This window comes from Pleurodeles waltl, chromosome 2_2 (assembly GCF_031143425.1).
Source record: "Pleurodeles waltl isolate 20211129_DDA chromosome 2_2, aPleWal1.hap1.20221129, whole genome shotgun sequence".
NCBI classification, from domain to species: Eukaryota; Metazoa; Chordata; class Amphibia; order Caudata; family Salamandridae; genus Pleurodeles; species Pleurodeles waltl.
Window position 1 is genome coordinate 461,216,378 of NC_090439.1, and position 22,291 is coordinate 461,238,668.

General features: G+C 45.0%; 1 protein-coding gene across 2 annotated transcripts in view; it reads right to left on the bottom strand.

The window, feature by feature from the left end:
* Positions 1-22,291, bottom strand: part of SEH1L (SEH1 like nucleoporin) — a 138,934-nt gene that overhangs the window by 59,297 nt on the left and 57,346 nt on the right. For both annotated transcript variants that reach the window (XM_069219929.1, XM_069219930.1), the window contains exon 7: positions 6,485-6,642. In XM_069219929.1, the coding sequence (XP_069076030.1) occupies positions 6,485-6,642 (158 nt within the window). The remainder of the gene's footprint in view (positions 1-6,484; positions 6,643-22,291) is intronic.

The window sequence follows — 22,291 nt, forward strand, 5'->3', positions numbered from 1 at the left end:
TACTGAATTTAGGGGTGTGTTTAGGTTTGGGGGCTTAGTAGCCAATGGCTACTAGCCCTGAGGGTGGGTACACCCTCTTTGTGCCTCCTCACTGAGGGGAGGGGGGCACATCCCTAATCCTATTGGGGGAATCCTCTATCTGCAAGATGGAGGATTTCTAAAAGTTAGAGTCACCTCAGCTCAGGACACCTTAGGGGCTGTCCTGACTGGCCAGTGACTCCGCCTTGCTGTTCTCGTTATGTCCTCTGGCCTTGCTGCCAAAAGTGGGGCTGTGGCCGGAGGGGGCGGGCAACTCCACTAGCTGGAGTGCCCTGGGGTGCTGTAACATAGGGGGTGAGCCTTTGAGGCTCACCGCCAGGTGTTACAGTTCCTGCAGGGGGAGGTGTGAAGCACCTCCACCCAGTACAGGCTTTGTTACTAGCCACAGAGTGACAAAGGCACTCTTCCCATGTGGCCAGCAACATGTCTGGTGTGTGACAGGCTGCTAAAACCAGTCAGCCTACACGGGTAGTCGGTTAAGGTTTCAGGGGGCACCTCTAAGGTCCCCTCTGGAGTGTATGTTACAATAAAATGTACACTGGCATCAGTGTGCATTTATTGTTCTGAGAAGTTTGATACCAAACTCCACAGTTTTCAGTGTAGCCATTATGGTGCTGTGGAGTTCGTGCATGACAGACTCCCAGACCATATACTCTTATGGCTACCCTGCACTTACAATGTCTAAGGTTTTGCTTAGACACTGTAGGGGCATAGTGCTCATGCACTTATGCCCTCACCTATGGTATAGTGCACCCTGCCTTAGGGCTGTAAGGCCTGCTAGAGGGGTGACTTATCTATACTTATAGGCAGTGTGAGGTTGGTATGGAACCCTGAGGGGAGTGCCATGTCGACTTAGTTGTTTTATCCCCACTAGCACACACAAGCTGGCAAGCAGTGTGTCTGTGCTGAGTGAGGGGTCCCCAGGGTGCCATAAGACATGCTGCAGCCCTTAGAGACCTTCCCTGGCATCGGGGCCCTTGGTACCAGGGGTACCAGTTACAAGGGACTTACCTGGATGCCAGGGTGTGCCAATTGTGGAAACAAAAGTACAGGTTAGGGAAAGAACACTGGTGCTGGGGCCTGGTTAGCAGGCCTCAGCACACTTTCAAATCAAAACTTAGCATCAGCAAAGGCAAAAGGTCAGGGGGTAACCATGCCAAGGAGGCATTTCCTTACAACAAGTGACTTACCTTCGGTACAGCCTTATCTGGTAGACAGCCAGACTAGCTGCAGATTTCTTATCTTAGAACTCTCCCCCAGGACCCAGGAAGAAAAGTTTCCGGATCAAGCCAGAAGCCTGGGGGAGAATTCTACCAGATAATAATAGACATACTGTGGCTACTCATGCCGGCTCAGGGATGACGTCAGGAACCCAACTACTAAGTATGTGGCAAGCCACTACTGCTGGGGACCACCTGTCCAGTGACTGAGTTGACTGTAGAGGACAAAAGAGGACATAGCCACCCCAGAAGCAGCACCCGGTTGGGCAGGGTGCGGGTGGCTGAATGGCAGCCTGGGGGCTCACTCCAGAGGTGTTGGAGACAACAATCTTCCTCTTCCCTGTGGTCCATCTACACTACTGAGGGGGTGACAGTGACAAATTCAGGCGGCACAAGCCTAAAGCCCCCTCTTCACGGACACTGGCCATGGACAGCAGCTGCTTGTGCCAACTTGTGGGAGATGCAGGGATTCCAACCTCAAGTGTTAACAGGACACTACGTGGGATGGCGGTTAGGGCCCCTGAGTCCCAGGACCCGACATAGGGAGGAATAGGCCTGCAAGTCCGTCCAATCCTCAGGGTAGCGAAGTGCCTTGTTGCTTCAGTTTGATGATTCCCTCCACCCCGGTGCTACTAGCCGCTGGATCGTCGCAGGCCTCCTCAGTTGCCACGCTAGACAAGGTTGATCATTTGTTAGGGGCTATAAGGGACATCAGGACAGCACTGGAGTAAAAAAAATAACAGACACAGTGGCCCTGTACTTAAACCTTCTGGGGAACAACAGAAACTGTGAGGCAGGCTACAAAGCGCAGAGGAGACCGTCAAAGAACTAGTACCACAATCTGCTGACATGGTCAAAACACTGCAGAACCTCACTGAGAGAGTGAGTCCCTTTGAGGGACAGGCAGAAGATGCGGAGGGGCAGTCTTGACACAATCTATGAATTGCAGGCATCCTGAAAGACAGGGGGCTCTGATGCGACTATACATTGAACAATGGCTGCAGAAGGAGGACACCCGGCAAGGTTCATACTCTGTTTTCACGGGGAGAGGGCCCAACAATTTCAATCTAAACGCCGCCAAGGCCTATAGTAGCAAGGCTCCTAAACAACAATGAGCGAGACCAGATACAGACAACCCAAAATGGGCCCCCTCTAATACACAGGTGATAAAAAGTCATGATTTGTCTTGGCTGTACCCTGGCAGTGCAATACCGGAGAGCATACCTTCTGGGAGTCAAGAAATACCTGCAGGAGCTTGATTAAACGTTTGCCCTCCTCTTACCAACCAAATTGAAAGTCATGGCTAATGCACATACCTTCTTCACGACTCCGAAGGATGCCCAAGACTGGGCTGAGAAACACCAGAGTATGTTTTGGGGGTGGAGGATCTGGCCACCAGATGGCCCCATAACAATGCACACAAAGCGATGACCTCAACAGACCAAATAAGGGATGGCTATTTGGTGGCCCTTAAGGACCCAGTTATATCTATCCCCACAGACAATTCAGCCGATGGTCCAGGGGACACTAGCTCCAAGCAGAGCTCAGGGGGATTTGGGGACTGCCTGCTATAGTTCGAATGCACCAGTGTTAAGGTTTCCAGCTCAATGTGATACACTGGGGTTGTTGGTCATTTTTGTGTTTCGATATTGTGGGAGCATGACATTCAGTAGCACTTACTATCCCAGCTGTGTCCATCAGGTACAGCTTCACTTGTACACTACAGACATACATTAAAGGACAGCGGGTACCCTCTTGCAGGGCTCTGCCTCATTTATTTAAATGCCACAACGGGTAGTACAGCAACACAAGGGTTAATACCAATTTACCACATTGAAAGAAGCCTGGGCTCTCTGCAACAATGTTATATGATACTAGCACAGGTTACACGATGAGGCATGCACAATGAGAATCTGCAAGAGATACATTTAACAGAGCCTGAAAGTAAAACGCTGTAACACAAATGGAGGAAGGCCCTGTTCAGTGCAGTGTGTTTGGTCTTCGCCTTCACTAGAAGCGCAGCGACCTTGTTACAACCAAGAGTGCCTATGATTTCAAGGACACACAATGGGTGGTATGTGCTGCTCAGAGGGAAACTTGATGACTAGCCCTTTGTGATTGTCAGCATCTATTCACCCAATGTCCACCATCGCCTGTTTCTTGAGGCACTGACAGGCGCACTCCAAAACTAGGCATCACTCCCTTAGATTCTTGAGGGGGATTTCAGCGTTGTCCTGGACGCTCACACCCATTCTTTCCTAGTGCCATCTCGGTGCATAATGCCAATGACCTGTCGGTGTGGCTCCAGGCTTGAGAGCGGACTGACGTCTGTTGAGCAAAGAACCCAGGTATTAGGGGATTTTCATTCTACTCCCCTCCTCACAACTTGCACATTAGACTTGACCGCACTGTCTGTACCTTGGCCTTACGACAGCAGATACACCACATCACCTATGTGGATAAGACCCTGTCCGATCATAATTCTTTGTAGATGGGCATGAAGTGCAGACTGATCCCTAACCTAAATACAGACTTGGAAATTTTAACCTCCTTAGATAGAAGGCCCGGCATTTGAGGAACTTGTACAAGCAGTCAGTGACTACTTCCAAAATAATAACAACACTGCCTCTTTGCTGCTCCGGCAGTGGGATGCCTTTAAGGCATTACTCTTGGGACACCGCATCACCGCCACTGTGGGAGCCCACGGTGCGATCCATAACAAGCTTAAGGGTGTTAAGGGCTCCCTTCCCTCCCTAGAGCACACAGCTGACAATGATCATGTGCAGATCCCCCCCCCCCACCTGCTAGAAGCACCCTACTGCAGCAATAGAAACCTAGGAAGGCACACAGTGCACATACAGAATGAAATCAACACTACATTCTACTACTACTAGTAGAGCATACTATGAGCAGCTATACACTGAGTCGCTGGGCAATGCAAACACAGTTATAGATCGCTTCTTGGCAACCATCTCAATCCCCCCGACCCCCACCGCCTCCATGCAAGGCAGCAGAGGACTTAGTATAGCCAATTTCTGAGCAAGAAATATGGCAGACTATCATAGCCTTGGCTAGGAACAAAAAAACTGCTTCTGATGGGCTGCCAATTGAATTTTGCCAGCATATGAACCCCTTATTTACAAGGCAAAGGAGGCTGGCCACCTCCCACTAATTACCACAGAGACCATGGTCACCTACCCAGGACCGGACATCGTTGAATTCTTACTGAACACGCCCCATACTCAACACCGACTAACATTTTAAGCAAAATACTGGCAGACAGACTTCTCCCATTGCTTCCAGGGTTGATTTATAGTCAGACTACAGAGCACATGCTGAATGAGAGCCAATCTGTAACACATGGTGAAATAATAAATGCTCTGAAAATGTACAGAAACGCTGAAATGGCCAAGCTGTAGTATGGAGCGCTGCACACTACCCACACAATAGGGGACGGGCGCAGGCTACTCACATGGCTGTACAGGAATACACAGAAATTCCTGAACCCACAGAGGGAGCAGAGGGAGGAAGACTTGCAGCATGCCTGTAATAAGAGAGACTGGAAGAGGGCCATGGAACACCCCCGAAAGATCTTGAAAAAACACCAAATTCCAATGTATATACAACACCTTACACAGAGCTTATCTCACACCCTAAAGACTGCACAAAATATTTTCTGCCACACCCGCCGATTGTCCTATGTGGCAGGCCGATCTGGGCATGCTAGGCATTGGAGCGCTATTGGACAGAAGTTATGATATCTATAGCAGAAATCACAGTTAAGCAATGGCTTGACACTGTCTAGGCTTGTCTACTAGGCAGCTACTAAATGTGAAGACCACTACAAAATGTATTAATATGGTGCTTACACTGGCCAAACGAGTGATCACAATGCACTGGAAATCACCACCTCCCCTGCAGTAGGTACTTGGATAAGGGAGCTGGAACACTGGATTAGAATGGAGAGCCGGGCACTGCGGAGAATCTGTTTTATAGCAAGACCTCAATAGGTAGTTCCTGACTGGGTGGGGAGGGATTATTTTTGAACGGCAGATAACACTCATGCCTTGTTGATATCAATGCTGATAGCCATGTGACCTCACTTACAAGACTGGAGCCTGGTTAATCATTGCTTTTAACTAAAACAATGCACTCCTCTTCATTGCTATTACCCCCGTGAGAGTGCCCTCTCCGATTGCTTAACAAAATGCTAAGTAACCGATTTATTTAAAAAATAAAAAAAATACCATGTGTCTGCCCAATTGTACTGAAACCACCACAAACTAAATCACAAAGCCTTACCAGGTGAGACCTGCAAATGACTGCGCATGCATCACTATAATGGGGGTGAACTGCACCTTAGCCTAACCACGAGGTCACCTTGACCAAGGGTGAGGGGGAAGTAGTGGGTAAAGGCACAACCCGACTTCAGCTCCCAGGACACAATATTGCATCTTGTCTATATTTTAAGTGTCATTTTAGGTCTACAATAAATTAAATTATCTTTCTACTTGAAAGTAAAGCTGTGGGATGGACAATCCATTACTGTGCTGCTGTGTGTTTGTGGTGTCCTGAATTCAAGACCCCCACCAATACTACCTCCCAGAAAAGTTCGTGACTGATTTCCATCGCTGCAACTGACGGCAAGTGCTGGAATGGTTGTGCTTGTCAGAGCCTGCATAGCCATAGCAGGACGGTCTCCAGAACATCCGCAGCAAATAAACTAAAGTGCTGTGGTTAAGGCCCGGTAGTCTTACACCCTCCCCTTCTCACCTAAACCCCACCCAAATGTGGTCTGACATGGACAGGCCTTGCAGCCCCCCCCCAACAAAATGTTTAACAAAAAAAAAATATATAAAACAAGCACTGACCACTTCATAAAAAGTTTCCAGTTAACACCAAGCCTAGTGGGTTTGTCAATGCTTGTTTCTTTTTATTTTCTCACTTCATCAGAATTCTTCTTTCTTTTGTGTCTCACTAGTCATGCATTTTCCAAACAAACCTATACAATTTCATGAACTCTGTGACAGCAGGAACTTATTTATTTATGTTCCTAAATAAATCCCAGACTATTCAAGATTAAAATGTACTGCCTAAATGAATGTAACATTATACTAACTGCAACTTTCCTTGACCTTTCCAATAATACTTAAAATACAAGTGAATTCAAACGTACAAACATGAAAGTCAAACATACAGGTCTTGATACAAGGCAAAGTCCTTACCTTTCCAAAGTCTCACACATCCATCATCTCCTGAGGATGCCAAAACTGTCCCAGTGATATTCCAGCTTACACGCCAAACTTGGGAATTGTGATTATCAAATTGAGCCACCGTTTGAATTTCAAACTTCGTTGTTCCACCAGAGGAAGTCATTTCTCGCCTATGTCAAAAATAATTTGTTTTTTATTTATATACTGTTATCATGTGCTAAATTTCCTAAACCTTTTTAACTGACACATACATTAAATACAGTGTACTTAACCTGCAGAGCAAGAATCCTCTCCAACATTCCTTCATGTATGAGGCAACCAGTAATCTTAACAATTTAAATAAGACTCACACCCTTGAATCACATCTTACAAACAACCGAAGACCCAATTTATTTAGTCCTGAGATCCCTTTTGTTTCACAAAAGTGGGGCATTCTTCTCCATGGTGGACCAAGCATGAGTAAGGGCTGTGGCAAAACACTAAAGGCAAAGTATGCCCTGTGTCCAAGGTTGTACTCCCTACTGCCTTGTCTGTACTACCTGAATTCCATTCGGCTAGCCCTACACTGATTAAACAGCAACAGGTAGGCTAGTTGGTGTGTCATTATAAATAAAATTATCTGGGCCTAATTGTCTAACAGGTACCCCAATAAGAGAATGCTAATTTGGAAAACATCCTGAACAACTAGGTACTAAACAACTACTTGCCTAAACCACTACTGCTAAACAACTAAAAAGTCTACAACGAAGTACTGAACAACTACTGTCTAAACAACGATTTTGCCTGAATAACAATTGCCTGAACAACGAATTTTAAGGTAAGTTTTTTAACAACTAATAAATCATTTAAAAAAAAAAAAAAATTGTTATTCAGGCAAAATCGAATCTTCCATGTGCCGTTACCAAAAGAAAACCTATACTCATAGATGAGAGAAAGCACAATGAAAACAACTAAACATATGTAGTGTTCTTATAAGGAGCTAGCATCTTTCACCTGCCAGCAAACCTCGTATTGGCAGTTGACACACGGATCTGCTCTTCTTGAGGAATTCATGCCAAGCTGTGATTTTACTGAAAATGAATCTGTTGTTCAAAACTTGAAGGGGGTGAGAAGATTATTTATGACTTCAGTAAAGAGTCCTACAATGGAGAATAAGGACTGCAATGTATTAACATTTCCCTCTGCATGACAGGGTCTTCAGTGATAGAAAAATAAGATCAACCCATAAAGCAAATGTGCCACCAATCTAAAAACATAAAATAATCAAGAAGACCCAAAAGACAAGAACAATGTCATCCAAAGAGCTTCTATAGGGTAGCTTGATGAACTATAACATCTACCCTAGAGACTCAGCCCCAAAAATGCTTTTTTTAAAGTGTAGACAGTCGTCCTTGTAGCTGTTCTACAAATATCTGGAACTGGGAGGTTTCTTAACTAAGCAGCAGCCCCTTTTTCTCAATTAGAGTGAGATTTGGTTTTCCAGTAAGATGTTTTTTGGCACTTTAAGAGCATAAGGAAATACAAGAGACTATCCATTAGGAAATGAAGCAAAACCAGTTCACAAAAGAGAAGATTGGTCTTTTTTACATTTTTTCCCTGCATAAATAAAACACAAGGACTCTCTTCGCATCCGAGAAATGAAGGAATTGTTCAAAAAGAGATGTAGGTTTACTGAAGAAAAGTTTCAAAGATATTGTTTGATTAATGTGTATAAGAATTTGGGTTATTAGTTGACAGGGTTGCCAGTCCCACTCAAATAATTGACACAATCCTTGTCAGTGTGAACCACAAAAGTCACTAACTTGACCTGCGCTTAACCCTCTAGTAAGTTGGTACAGAAGCAGCCACGCTTAACAGAGGCAATATGCAAAGAATTTATGCAGCACACAAAACAGTAATGAAGTGAAAACACAACACAAGAACAATTCCAATCAAGTTTAAAAATAAATTCTAATCAATAAAATGACAAAGTCAAAAATCCAATAAGTAGAACTGACGTTCAGAATTTTTTTTAAAGTTGAAAGTAAAAATAGCGCCAAGAAGCACTTAACTCCAATCTCGGTTATCTGGTTGCACTGAGCAGGGTCAATGTCAAAAGTTCAGGCCAAACATGATGGAGCATGGGTCAGATACAGGGACCAGGTATGTCCTGCTGAAAGTTTTTCTTCCAACTTAGTATAGTTTAGTGCTCATTTCGGCCAAACATCTCGGATCTTAGTAATGTATCAATAGGTGGTGACTTTGATGGGGAACAGTCAGTGAAGTTGACTTGTACAAAGAGTAAGAAGAGAACAAAAACAAAGTCATTCATGAATGGAGGAAAAGACTAAGATTTTGTCTTCTTGTGCTGCTGAGGATTTTTTGCAGGCAGAGGCTTAAAATCTGGTACTACTGGAGGTATAGGCATCTTCCAAGATGGAAGACATGCATGTGTCTCTGGATCATATGTAGCTTTGAAGGAAGGTGTAACTACTACAAGAGAACATCCAGTATATCTTAATGGTAGAAGGACTTTCACTGAAATATATGTGCATGAGAGTCTTCTAGATAAAACAAATGTGACTAACAATGTCAAATGCTTTTATATCAATTTTATTGATGCAGTGTGTCTCAATTGCAATGTTTTTAATGTTGAGTGTCTCAAAGGCAATTTCCCTGATGTAGGATTTCTTTACACCGGTATGGAGCGATACAAGGACTGCCTCGATGTTGACTGCCTAGATACCAAATGCCTCAACATCAAATGACGTTTCTTTGCAGGCTTCTCATTCAACAATGCGCTGGTGTCGATGTTAGCCACTGGACTGCTAAGAGTGGTGCTGATGCAATCTTTGCCATAGCTGATGTTCTGTGGGAAGCTTTTGATAAAGAAGACCCAATTTCAATGTTCACCCTGCAATTATTTCTTTTCTTCCTTGGTTTTCAAGTCTTCAAGCTTTCCAGTGATAATTCCTTCCCAGTCCTTCAGTGTTCTCTTGCAAAATCCCAATTCTTTTACTGAATATAAAGGTTGAAGTTTTGTATGTTTTGCCTTTTTTCGGTCCCTGAGCCCCCTCTTAAATGTACATTTGCTTGTTATGCTCATTGCTGCTTGAAACTTCACATATATTTTACAGTGTGTAATTGCTCCTTGCTTTTTCACTTACATGCATTTACAGTATAATTAGAGTTTCTAGTTTTCGGTTAAAATGGATTAAAACTGATAAAGCACGACCAGAGACAATATTTGTGTTCCAGTTAGAACTTGGAAACACCAGATTTTGCTTCACTTTTACTGCTTTGGCGCTCTCCAGTGTCAAGCAGTGGAAGTGCAGCACTTGCCTTTACACACTTGAGTATCTTCTGTGGTGGATGTTCCCACTGGAATTCGTAATGTCTCTATGCCCCCTGGACCTACTTCCACTCCTGTTTTGGGAGCATGGCTTACATCAAAAGAGTTCAGCTTGATGTACTCTGCATGTTGCTGCTAAGTTGCCAGCAAGTTGCAGCTGAACTCTGAGCAGCCTCGCAGTCCAGGGAAAGCAGCACCTCAACAATGCCGTCTTACTTCACTGAGGGTGGTACACAGCCAGCTTTGTGAAACCTAAGGTATCTGGATTGTCACAACAATGGTCACTGTGAACATGGAATCCATCAAAATCAATGTCTTCCCATAAGACACAACCCCCAACACCTCTATTCTTAGATTTATATTGATTAGCTCAAAAGCACACCTACGGGAGCTGCATCTTTTCATTGAGAAAGATCAGGATCCATATCATAAACATCTTCAAGGTCCATGCGCATGCAATGAGGTCTAAGCACTGGTTTTGGTGAAACTATGCTGCTGCTGCCTTTTTGTGCATACATTAACTGTGAAATGTTTGTGTTAGTGTATAAGCAGTAGTCAGTACAGGTCAGAAGCATGAATCAGCGACCACTAGTAAGTGTTTTTTCTGCTATGTGCTACAAATTATCTTATTTCAGCAAAAAAGGATACATGGACCCATCCTGAGCCTGCACACTAATACAAATACCACCCAAGGATCACAATATTCCTTCCTACTACCTTCTTGTCAAAATAAAGCTTAGAACTTATGGTGCTGAAACAAGGCTTGACATGTGAAACCATCACCTGTCCAAAACACTACAAAAACATTTAATGGGAACATATAGATTTGCGTTTGATCTCTATTCCCTTTCAGCACCCATAAAGATGGAAAATTCAATCTAACAGTGCATGCTGCACAGAAAAGATTTAGTACATAGTGTGCCTGTCACACATGATTGGCAGGAATAATCCTCACACTGCTTTTATCTCACTTGCATGGCAAAAATGAATGCATAAAGTGCTTTCTGACGTCCCTCAAGTAAAGTTAGAATCCAACAGAAATGAACCAACAATATAAAATAAACTTCACTCCCATCTTGAATTGCACATGCAATTGACCCATGGCATCCTGCAGTGCATTACTGTAAGGAAATGCCTCCTTGGTATGGCTACCCCCTGACTTTTTACCTTTGCTGATGCTATGTTTTGATTTGAAAGTGTGCTGAGGCCTGCTAACCAGGCCCCAGCACCAGTGTTCTTTCCCTAACCAGTACTTTTGTTTTCACAATTGGCACACCCTGGCATCCAGGTAAGTCCCTTGTAACTGGTACCCCTGGTACCAAGGGCCCTGATGCCAGGGAAGGTCTCTAAGGGCTGCAGCATGTCTTATGCCACCCTGGGGACCCCTCACTCAGCACAGACACACTGCTTGCCAGCTTGTGTGTGCTGGTGAGGGCAAAACGAGTAAGTCGACATGGCACTCCCCTCAGGGTGCCATGCCAGCCTCACATTGCCTATGCAGTATAGATAAGTCACCCCTCTAGCAGGCCTTACAGCTCTAAGGCAGGGTGCACTATACCATAGGTGAGGGCACCAGTGCATGAGCACTGTGCCCCTACAGTGTCTAAGCAAAACCTTAGACATTGTAAGTGCAGGGTAGCCATAAGAGTATATGGTCTGGGAGTCTGTCAAACACGAACTCCACAGCACCATAATGGCTACACTGAAAACTGGGAAGTTTGGTATCAAACTTCTCAGCACAATAAATGCACACTGATGCCAGTGTACATTTTATTGTAACATACACCCCAGAGGGCACCTTAGAGGTGCCCCCTGAAACCTTAACCAACTACCTGTGTAGGCTGTCTGGTTTTAGCAGCCTGCCACACTCGAGACATGTTGCTGGCCACATGGGGAGAGTGCCTTTGTCACTCTGTGGCTAGTAACAAAGCCTGCACTGGCTGGAGATGCTTATCACCTCCCCCTTGCAGGAGCTGTAACACCTGGCGGTGAGCCTCAAAGGCTCACCCCCTTTGTTACTGCACCGCAGGGCACTCCAGCTAGTGGAGTTGCCCGCCCCCTCCGGCCACGGCCCCACTTTTGGCGGCAAGGCCGGAGGAAATAATGAGAATAACTAGGAGGAGTCACTGGCCAGTCAGGACAGCCCCTAAGGTGTCTTGAGCTGAGGTGACTAACTTTTAGAAATCCTCCATCTTGCAGATGGAGGATTCCCCCAATAGGGATAGGAATGGGACCCCCCTCCCCTTGGGAGGAGGCACAAAGAGGGTGTACCCACCCTCAGGGCTAGTAGCCATTGGCTACTAACCCGCCCAGACATAAACACACCCTTAAATTTAGTATTTAAGGGCTCCCCAGAACCAAGGAACTCAGATTCCTGCAACCTAAGAAGAAGAGGACTGCTGAGCTGAAAAACCCTGCAGAGAAGACGGAGACACCAACTGCCTTGGCCCCAGCTCTACCGGCCTGTCTCCCCCCTTCGGAAGAAAACTGCTCCAGCGATGCTTTCCCAAGGACCAGTGATCTCTGAATCCTCAGAGGACTGCCCTGCTCTAAAAGGACCAAGAAACTCCCGAGAACAGCGGCCCTGTTCACCCAAGACTGCAACTTTGTTTCCAAAGGAGCAGCTTAAAGACAGCAGCGTTTCCCGCCAGAAGCGTGAGACTTGCAACCCTGCGCCCGGCGACCCAGACTCGACTGGTGGAGAAACAACACTTCAGGGAGGACTCCCCGGCGTCTCCGAGACTGTGAGTAACCAAAGTTGTCCCCCCTGAGCCCCCACAGCGACGCCTGCAGAGGGAATCCCGAGGCTCCCCCTGACCGCGACTGCCTGACTCTCAGATCCCGACGCCTGGAAAAGACCCTGCACCCGCAGCCCCCAGGACCTGAAGGATCGGAACTCCAGTGCAGGAGTGACCCCCAGGAGGCCCTCTCCCTTGCCCAGGTGGTGGCTACCCCGAGGAGCCCCCCCCTTGCCTGCATCGCTGAAGAGACCCCTTGGTCTCCCATGGATTCCTATTGAAAACCTGACGTGTGTTTGCACACTGCACCCGGCCGCCCCCATGCTGCTGAGGGTGTACTTTCTGTGCTAACTTGTGTCCCCCCCGGTGCTCTACAAAACCCCCCTGGTCTGCCCTCCGAAGACGCGGGTACTTACCTGCTGGCAGACTGGAACCGGAGCACCCCCTTCTCCATTGAAGCCTATGCGTTTTGGGCACCATTTTGAACTCTGCACCTGACCGGCCCTGAGCTGCTAGTGTGGTAACTTTGGGGTTGCTCTGAACCCCAACGGTGGGCTACCTTGGAACCCAATTTGAACCCCGTAGGTGGTTTACTTACCTGCAAGAACTAACAATTACTTACCTCCCCTAGGAACTGTGAAAATTGCACAGTGTCTAGTTTTAAAATAGCTATATGTGTTTTATTTGAAAAGTATATATGCTACTGTGATTATTCAAAGTTCCTAAAGTACTTACCTGCAATACCTATCATGCAAAGTATTACATGTAGAATTTGAACCTGTGGTTCTTAAAATAAACTAAGAAATGAAAATGTCACTTACCCAGTGTACATCTGTTCGTGGCATCAGTCGCAGTAGATTCGCATGTTCTGCAATAGCTCGCCATCTGGTGTTGGGCCGGAGTGTTACAAGTTGTTTTTCTTCGAAGAAGTCTTTCGAGTCACGGGACCGAGTGACTCCTCCTTTTGTCTCCATTGCGCATGGGCGTCGACTCCATCTTCGATTGTTTTTCCCCGCAGAGGGTGAGGTAGGAGTTGAATTGTAGTAATAGTGCCCATGCAATGGAGTGACTAAGTATGCACCTATTTAAGGTTGAGATGATACATATAGAAATAATTGAAGGTAACTTCCAAACTGCTACAGGCTCCCGGGGAGGCGGGTGGGCACATGCGAATCTACTGCGACTGATGCCACGAACAGATGTACACTGGGTAAGTGACATTTTCAGTTCGATGGCATCTGTCGCTGTAGATACGCATGTTCTGCATAGACTAGTAAGCAGTTATTTCCCCAAAAGCGGTGGATCAGCCTGTAGGAGTGGAAGTAGTCTGAAATAATGTCCTTAATACGGCTTGACCTACTGTGGCTTGTTGTGCGGATAACACGTGTACACAGTAGTGCTTGGTGAATGTGTGAGGCGTAGACCATGTGGCTGCCTTACATATTTCTTGCATTGGGATGTTTCCTAGAAAGGCCATGGTAGCACCTTTCTTTCTGGTTGAGTGTGCCCTTGGTGTAATGGGCAGCTGTCGTTTAGCTTTAAGGTAGCAGATTTGGATGCATTTAACTATCCATCTGGCTATACCTTGTTTTGAAATTGGGTTTCCTGCGTGAGGTTTTTGAAATGCAATAAAGAGTTGTTTAGTCTTTCTGATGTTTTTTGTTCTGTCAATGTAATACATTAATGCTCTTTTGACATCTAATGTATGTAGTGCCCTTTCAGCTACGGTATCTGGCTGTGGAAAGAACACTGGAAGTTCCACTGTTTGATTTAGATGGAACGGTGAAATAACCTTTGGCAAAAATTTAGGATTGGTCCTTAGGACGACTTTATTTTTGTGTAGTTGTATAAAAGGTTCCTGTATAGTAAACGCCTGAATCTCGCTTACTCTTCTCAGGGAAGTAATGGCGATGAGAAATGCTACCTTCCAGGTTAGGAACTGTATGTCGCAGGAGTGCATGGGTTCAAAAGGTGGACCCATAAGTCTAGTTAGGACAACATTTAGGTTCCATGAAGGAACAGGTGGTGTTCTTGGTGGTATAATTCTCCTAAGGCCCTCCATGAATGCTTTAATGACTGGTATTTTATATAGGGAAGTTGAATAGGTAGTCTGCAGGTATGCGGATATTGCTGCAAGGTGAATCTTAATGGAAGAGAAAGCTAGGTTAGATTTTTGTAAGTGAAGCAAGTAACCCACTACATGTTCTGGAGTTGTGTGTAATGGTTGTATTTGATTAATATGGCAGTAGCAAACAAACCTCTTCCATTTACTTGCATAGCAGTGCCTGGTGGATGGCCTTCTTGCTTGTTTTATGACTTCCATACATTCTTGGGTAAGTTGTAAGTGCCCGAATTCTAGGATTTCAGGAGCCAGATTGCTAGATTCAGCGATGCTGGATCTGGGTGTCTGATCTTTTGGTTGTGCTGTGTCAACAGATCTGGCCTGTTGGGCAATTTGATGCAGGGTACCACTGATAGGTCTAGCAGCGTTGTGTACCAGGGTTGCCTTGCCCAAGTTGGTGCTATCAATATGAGTTTGAGTTTGCTTTGACTGAGTTTGTTTACCAGGTAAGGAAGGAGAGGGAGAGGAGGAAAAGCGTAAGCAAATATCCCTGACCAGTTCATCCATAGGGCATTGCCTTGGGATTGTTTGTGTGGGTACCTGGATGCGAAGTTTTGGCATTTTGCGTTCTCCCTTGTCGCAAACAAGTCTATCTGAGGTGTTCCCCAGAGTTTGAAATAAGTGTTCAGAATTTGGGGGTGAATTTCCCATTCGTGGACCTGTTGGTGATCTCGAGAGAGATTGTCTGCGAGTTGATTTTGTATCCCTGGTATAAACTGTGCAATTAGGCGAATTTGGTTGTGAATTGCCCAATGCCAAATTTTTTGTGCTAGCAGGCTTAACTGCGTGGAGTGCGTCCCTCCCTGCTTGTTTAGATAATACATTGTTGTCATGTTGTCTGTTTTGACGAGAATGTATTTGTGAACTATTATTGGTTGGAAAGCTTTTAGTGCTTGAAAAACTGCTAGCAGTTCTAGGTGATTGATATGCAGTTTTGTTTGATGTACGTTCCATTGTCCTTGTATGCTGTGTTGATCGAGGTGTGCTCCCCACCCTGTCATGGAAGCATCTGTTGTTATTACGTATTGTGGCACTGGGTCTTGGAAAGGCCGCCCCTTGTTTAAATTTATGTTGTTCCACCACAGAAGCGAGAGGTAAGTTTGGCGGTCTATTAACACCAGATCTAGAAGGTGACCCTGTGCTTGAGACCACTGTGATGCTAGGCATTGTTGTAAGGGCCTCATGTGCAGTCTTGCGTTTGGGACAATGGCTATGCATGATGACATCATGCCTAGGAGTTGTAATACCATCTTTGCCTGTATCTTTTGTGTTGGATACATGCGTTGTATGATGGTGTTGAAATTTTGAATTCTTTGTGGACTTGGAGTGGCTACTCCCTTTGATGTGTCTATTATGGCTCCCAGGTATTGTTGTACCTTGCGTGGCAGAATTTTGGATTTTGTGAAATTGACGGTGAACCCGAGTTTGAAGAGGGTTTGTATGATCTGATTTGTGTGATTTGAGCACTGTATGAACGAATGGGCCTTGATTAGCCAGTCGTCCAAATATGGGAACACATGTATTTGCTGCCTTCTTATGTGTGCAGCGACTACCGCTAGACATTTGGTAAAGACTCTTGGTGCGGTTGTTAATCCGAAAGGCAGTACCTTGAATTGGTAATGTATTCCTTTGAATACAAACCTTAGGTATTTCCTGTGAGATGGGTGTATTGGTATATGGAAATAAGCATCCTTGAGGTCTAAAGTTGCCATGTAGTCGTGTAGTTTTAGCAATGGCAATACTTCTTGTAGTGTGACCATGTGGAAGTGGTCTGATTTGATGAAAGTGTTCACTACTCTGAGGTCTAGGATTGGTGTCAGCGTTTTGTCCTTCTTTGGTATCAGAAAGTACAGTGAGTAAACTCCTGTGTTTATTTGTGTGTTTGGCACTAATTCGATTGCATTCTTTTGCAATAGTGCCTGCACTTCTATCTCCAGGAGATTGGAATGGTGTGTTGTTAAATTTTGTGCTTTTGGTGGTATGTTTGGAGGGAATTGTAGAAATTCTATGCAATAACCATGTTGGATAATTGCTAGAACCCAAGTGTCTGTAGTGATTTCCTCCCATGCTTTGTAATAATGACCTATTCTTCCCCCCACTGGTGTTGTGTGGAGGGGGTGAGTGACATGTGAGTCATTGTTTAGTAGTAGGGGTTTTGGGGCTTTGAAATCTCCCTCTATTTCTAGGGAATTGCCCTCCTCTATATTGTCCCCGAAAACCTCCTCTATACTGTCCCTGGTAAGAGGACGGTGTTGCTTGTGAGGTGCTGGCTTGTGTGCTTTGACCCCGAAACCCCCCTCGAAAGGGCGTTTTACGGAATGTGCTGTAATTCCCTCTGCTCTGCGGGGAGTAGAGTGCGCCCATGGCTTTGGCAGTGTCCGTATCTTTTTTGAGTTTCTCAATCGCTGTGTCCACTTCTGGACCGAACAGTTCTTTTTCATTAAAAGGCATATTGAGAACTGCTTGTTGAATCTCTGGTTTAAATCCAGACGTTCGGAGCCATGCATGCCGTCTGATAGTTACAGATGTATTAATTGTCCGTGCAGCTGTATCTGCAGCGTCCATGGAGGAACGTATCTGGTTGTTGGAGATGGTCTGTCCCTCCTCAACCACTTGTTTCGCCCTATTTTGGAAGTCCTTGGGCAGATGTTCAATGAGATGTTGCATCTCGTCCCAGTGGGCTCTGTCATAGCGCGCAAGTAGTGCCTGGGAGTTCGCGATGCGCCACTGGTTTGCAGCTTGTGCTGCGACTCTTTTACCAGCTGCATCGAACTTGCGGCTTTCTTTCTCTGGGGGTGGTGCATCTCCAGATGTGTGAGAGTTGGCCCTTTTCCTAGCTGCTCCTACAACAACAGAGTCTGGTGGCAGCTGTGTAGTGATGAAAACCGGGTCCGTAGGAGGCGGCTTATACTTCTTTTCCACCCGTGGTGTGATTGCCCTACTTTTGACCGGCTCCTTAAATATGTCTTTTGCGTGCCGGAGCATACCAGGGAGCATAGGCAGGCTTTGGTAGGAGATGTGGGTGGAGGAGAGTGTGTTGAACAAGAAATCATCCTCGACCTGTTCTGAGTGGAGGCTTACGTTATGAAATTGTGCTGCTCTAGCCACCACCTGAGAGTACGCGGTGCTGTCTTCTGGTGGAGATGGCTTTGTAGGGTAGGCCTCCGGGCTGTTATCTGACACTGGGGCGTCGTATAGGTCCCATGCGTCCTGATCTTGGTCACCCTGGCTCATGGTGGTGTGAGCTGGGGAGTGAGATGGAGTTTGTGCTGGTGAAACGTTAATCACGGGCGGAGGAGAGGGTGGTGGTGTAATTCTTTTAACCACTTTTGGTTGTGGTGCTTGTTCCGTCTGGAACTCCAACCTTCTCTTTCTCCTAATGGGGGGAAGGGTGCTTATTTTTCCTGTCCCCTGCTGAATGAAGATACGCTTTTGCGTATGGTCCACATCAGTTGCTTGTAGCTCTTCCTCAAACCTATGCTTTTGCATTTGGGAGGTTAGCGAGTGCTCTTCTGTATAAGAGCCTAAAGCTGGGTCGCTTGCAGTTTGTTTCGGCGTTGAAACTTTGTCTGCGTGTTTTTTCGGCTCCGAGGTGACTTTTTTCCTTTTCGGGGCCGAAACCTCTCGGCGTCGATCTGTTTCGGTGCCGCTGTCTCGGCGTCGAGCCGTGTCCACACCGGTATCTCGGTGTCGAGGCTTGTCTCCAGCACTTTCTCGGTCCCGAGAAGGCTGCGTGCCGGTGTCTCGACCGGAGTCGGACGATCTCGGCACTGTTTTGGCCTTTTTCGGTGCCGACGGTCGATCACCGAATTTATGGGTCGAGCCATGGCCTGGTGGCAGTGGCGTCCCCTGGGCCTTGTAAATGTTTCTCTGTGTGTTTTTCGACGTCTTACTCACGGTTTGTGTATCGTCGAATCCTTCGGAGTCTGAGTCTTGGATCGAGAAGGTACCTTCTTCTTCCTGTTCCTCGAACTCCCGTTGGGCTGTCGGTGCGGACGCCATTTGAAGTCTTCTGGCTCGACGGTCTCGGAGTGTTTTTCGGGACCGGAACGCACGACAGGCCTCGCAGGTGTCTTCGCTGTGCTCAGGTGACAGGCACAGGTTGCAGACCAAGTGTTGGTCTGTGTAGGGGTATTTATTGTGGCATTTGGGGCAGAAACGAAACGGGGTCCGTTCCATCGGCGTTCTTCAGCACGCGGTCGGGCCGACCAGGCCCCGACGGAGGATCGAAAAACTACCCCGAAGGGCACCGGAGCTCTTCGATCTTCGATGCGGTGTGGAATCTAAGTACGCCGATCCCGAACGCAACAATACCGACGAAAATCTTCCGAAATTAGCTAATTTTCCGTTCCGAAACTCGGAGCGACAGGAACACGTCCGAACCCGATGGCGGAAAAAAAACAATCGAAGATGGAGTCGACGCCCATGCGCAATGGAGACAAAAGGAGGAGTCACTCGGTCCCGTGACTCGAAAGACTTCTTCGAAGAAAAACAACTTGTAACACTCCGGCCCAACACCAGATGGCGAGCTATTGCAGAACATGCGTATCTACAGCGACAGATGCCATCGAACATATATTTTTCTATACAAAAACCTATTGGCCTGGAATTGTTTCTGAGTGTGTGTTCCTCATTTATTGCCTGTGTGTATGTACAACAAATGCTTAACACTACTCCTTTGATAAGCCTACTGCTCAACCACACTACCACAAAATAGAGCATTAGTATTATCTCTTTCTGCCACTATCTTACCTCTAAGGGGAACCCTTGGACTCTGTGCATACTATTCCTTACTTTGAAATAGTGCATACAGAGCCAACTTCCTACAATTACGTTTTTGTATGCACTACCTTTGCTGCTTCTTGCAGCAGCACAGTTTGCGGTCACCAAAGTCCCTATAACCAACAGTTTACATTTTCATTCCTCTGCAGGCTTCTTTCCTATGACCAGGTAGAGCAGGGATGGGCCTATATCTGACAATAATAATGAATTGCGTATCCCAGTTCTTTCTTGATATCTCAAGGCAACAAACATGACTGCATAAGAGTGATGTGATATACTACAACACTAGAACAGAGATATTCTATTTCTTATATTCAATTAACACGTATTTAGTATGGAGCACCAACAGTCCTTTTGATGTTTTGTTGCATTTTCCGAACAGTAGTTTCAGTGCAAGACATTTATCCTAGAGTACATGCTGGAACGTATGATAATGTCTAATTTCTGGTTCACTTGTAATTTTAATAAGTAATCAAGGTATTTCCAGTTCTTCTCGAGTTTACCATATGTGAACCGGGGAAGAGTCCCTGATACACTAATGTGAAAATGTACACTAATACAATTGTCATTTGGAATATTTAACAAGGGCATAACAACGGAACTAGCAAGGTGGAATACTGTTTTGCAAGTCAGGTTGCACCACCCAATGCAAATGCAAAGATTCATGTAGTCCACATAAACAGGCCATACAGTGCATCGACCTTGTGCTGCTCACAAGAGGAAGCTGCTTAAATATACACTCCAGTCAAGAAAACTGCAGAAGATACTTTGACATCTGGTAAACTTGCCTATATATGTTGCACCCGATTCACTAAAATAACTATACATTGTGGACCGTTAAATCGAGTTGCATGTACAACTAGTGTTAGAGGGTATTATAAGTAACAGGAGATATGAAACTGGTCTCCTAACCTTAGGTTTATGTTGCCTTGCATTATGTAGGTTCTGATATTTTTTGAATTTTTCTTTTTAATTGTTTTATTTTTTCCTTCATTTGCAATGCTTTTCTATGATTACACTTAATTCTTACACAAACATGTTGAGGAAAAAAAGAGAAAATAGATGAACTTTTCCACACTTTCATCAACCAACTTGGACCACTGAGGTTTCAGCTTGATGTAAAAACAAATATATAAAATGCACTGAAGAAGGTTTATTAATAACCATAAAGTTACAACTGCGTGGACGATCACTCCTTTTACCTACTATGTCACTGAATACTTCCCCTGGCTGCCTACAAGACGACTCATATCCCCAACTTGTTTCTATAACACCACCCTCAGGTCATGCATGTGGTTTATTATATTTTCATGTTTCGTTCACAAAGCTTTGTTAAATGGGTCGATAAAAGGAAACTACACTTTGCAGGCACACCCATTCACAATAAAATCCTTTTGGAATGTTTATTAATCTTCTAGAAAACCGAGCTTGGATTTTCCATATAGATTTTTATATTTTTGAACTTGCAAAATCTTGAGTACTATTCAGTTTGTCATTTAACGTTGCGCATTCATCCAGATCTATGCAATTCTATATTTTTACTACACTGACTAACTTTCCTTGGTGAAATAAACTAGTCCACCCCATTAAGCAAATTTCACATTTGATCTAGTTTCCTCCACTTTTAGGTTTTGAATTTTGTTTAACATTTTATTTTTTGAATTTATTTTCACAGTATTATACACACATGCACACTAAAGACTGAAGAGAGCAATCCATAGAGTGAGTAAGATGTTATTCACAAAACATCCCTGTGTGCATTCTGGGAGGTTTTGTTGCAACCAAATCAAACTGTGCATGAAAAGCACTACCCCCAACCCCCACCCACCACTTTACGTACAACAGCTAAGACCAAGATTATTCCTGCCTTTTTTATTCCCATTACTATTATTTAGGTGCTTTGTTTTTTTTGGCTCACGTTTTTTTAGTTTTTTTTAACCAAATGTGTTTCTCTTCAGTTTCAATGTGCAGCTTGCTTAATGTCCTCTGTGGGTAGGAGGGATACATTTTAGGTCTCATCTCCATTCGTGCATTTAGTTTGCTACGTGTTCTTACCATCCCACAACCTCTTAGTTAATACTAAGAAAAGCTTTTGTGCAAGAATGTCTACAAATTATTTTAAAGCCCCACCTTTTTGATTGCCTTGTCATTAATAGATGACAAGATCTGTAAAGCTGGCTCACACCCAGCAAAAGAATACTGGCACTGAAGCATCATGACTGGACCACAGGAAAGGCCAAGGAAATGGTCTGCATCCTAAATAACCAAGTTTTTATTTTTTCCTAAAGCCCTGCTTCTCAGTAAGAATATACATATCAGGGCAGAAGAGCATTCAAAAATTTTGAATTCCAAGGAAGAAAAACCCTCTCTCCCGATGTGCGCAAATCTGACATGAGTTACACACCTGTCTGGCATTGGGAAATCTGAGAAGTGTAAAGAGAACATAGTTAATATATTTCTGCTACACTTACAAGTGTCCAACACTATCCCTGGGCCATATATGAGCCCTCATGCCAGGTGGTTAGTTGTATAAGGACCAGCATTCTTTCAGCCACTGAGAACATGTAGTTCCATGGTGTAAATACAATATTGTATTAACCCAAGAACAGCCTTTAAAAAAAAATATTTCACAATTTATATGTCATTCACAGCTAGTTTTATTAATTTCTCAGCGTCCAATATGTTTGGTATTTGATGTCGATGTTTGTCAACACCTAGTGTTTCTGACTTCGGTCCTCCACTTATCTAAAATATCAGCACATGCTGTTGAAAACCCACTGATCGTGATAGGTTTCCATCCAAACTCGCAGCTCTCTATCCAAATTGCTTCTGGAAAAAATCATCCA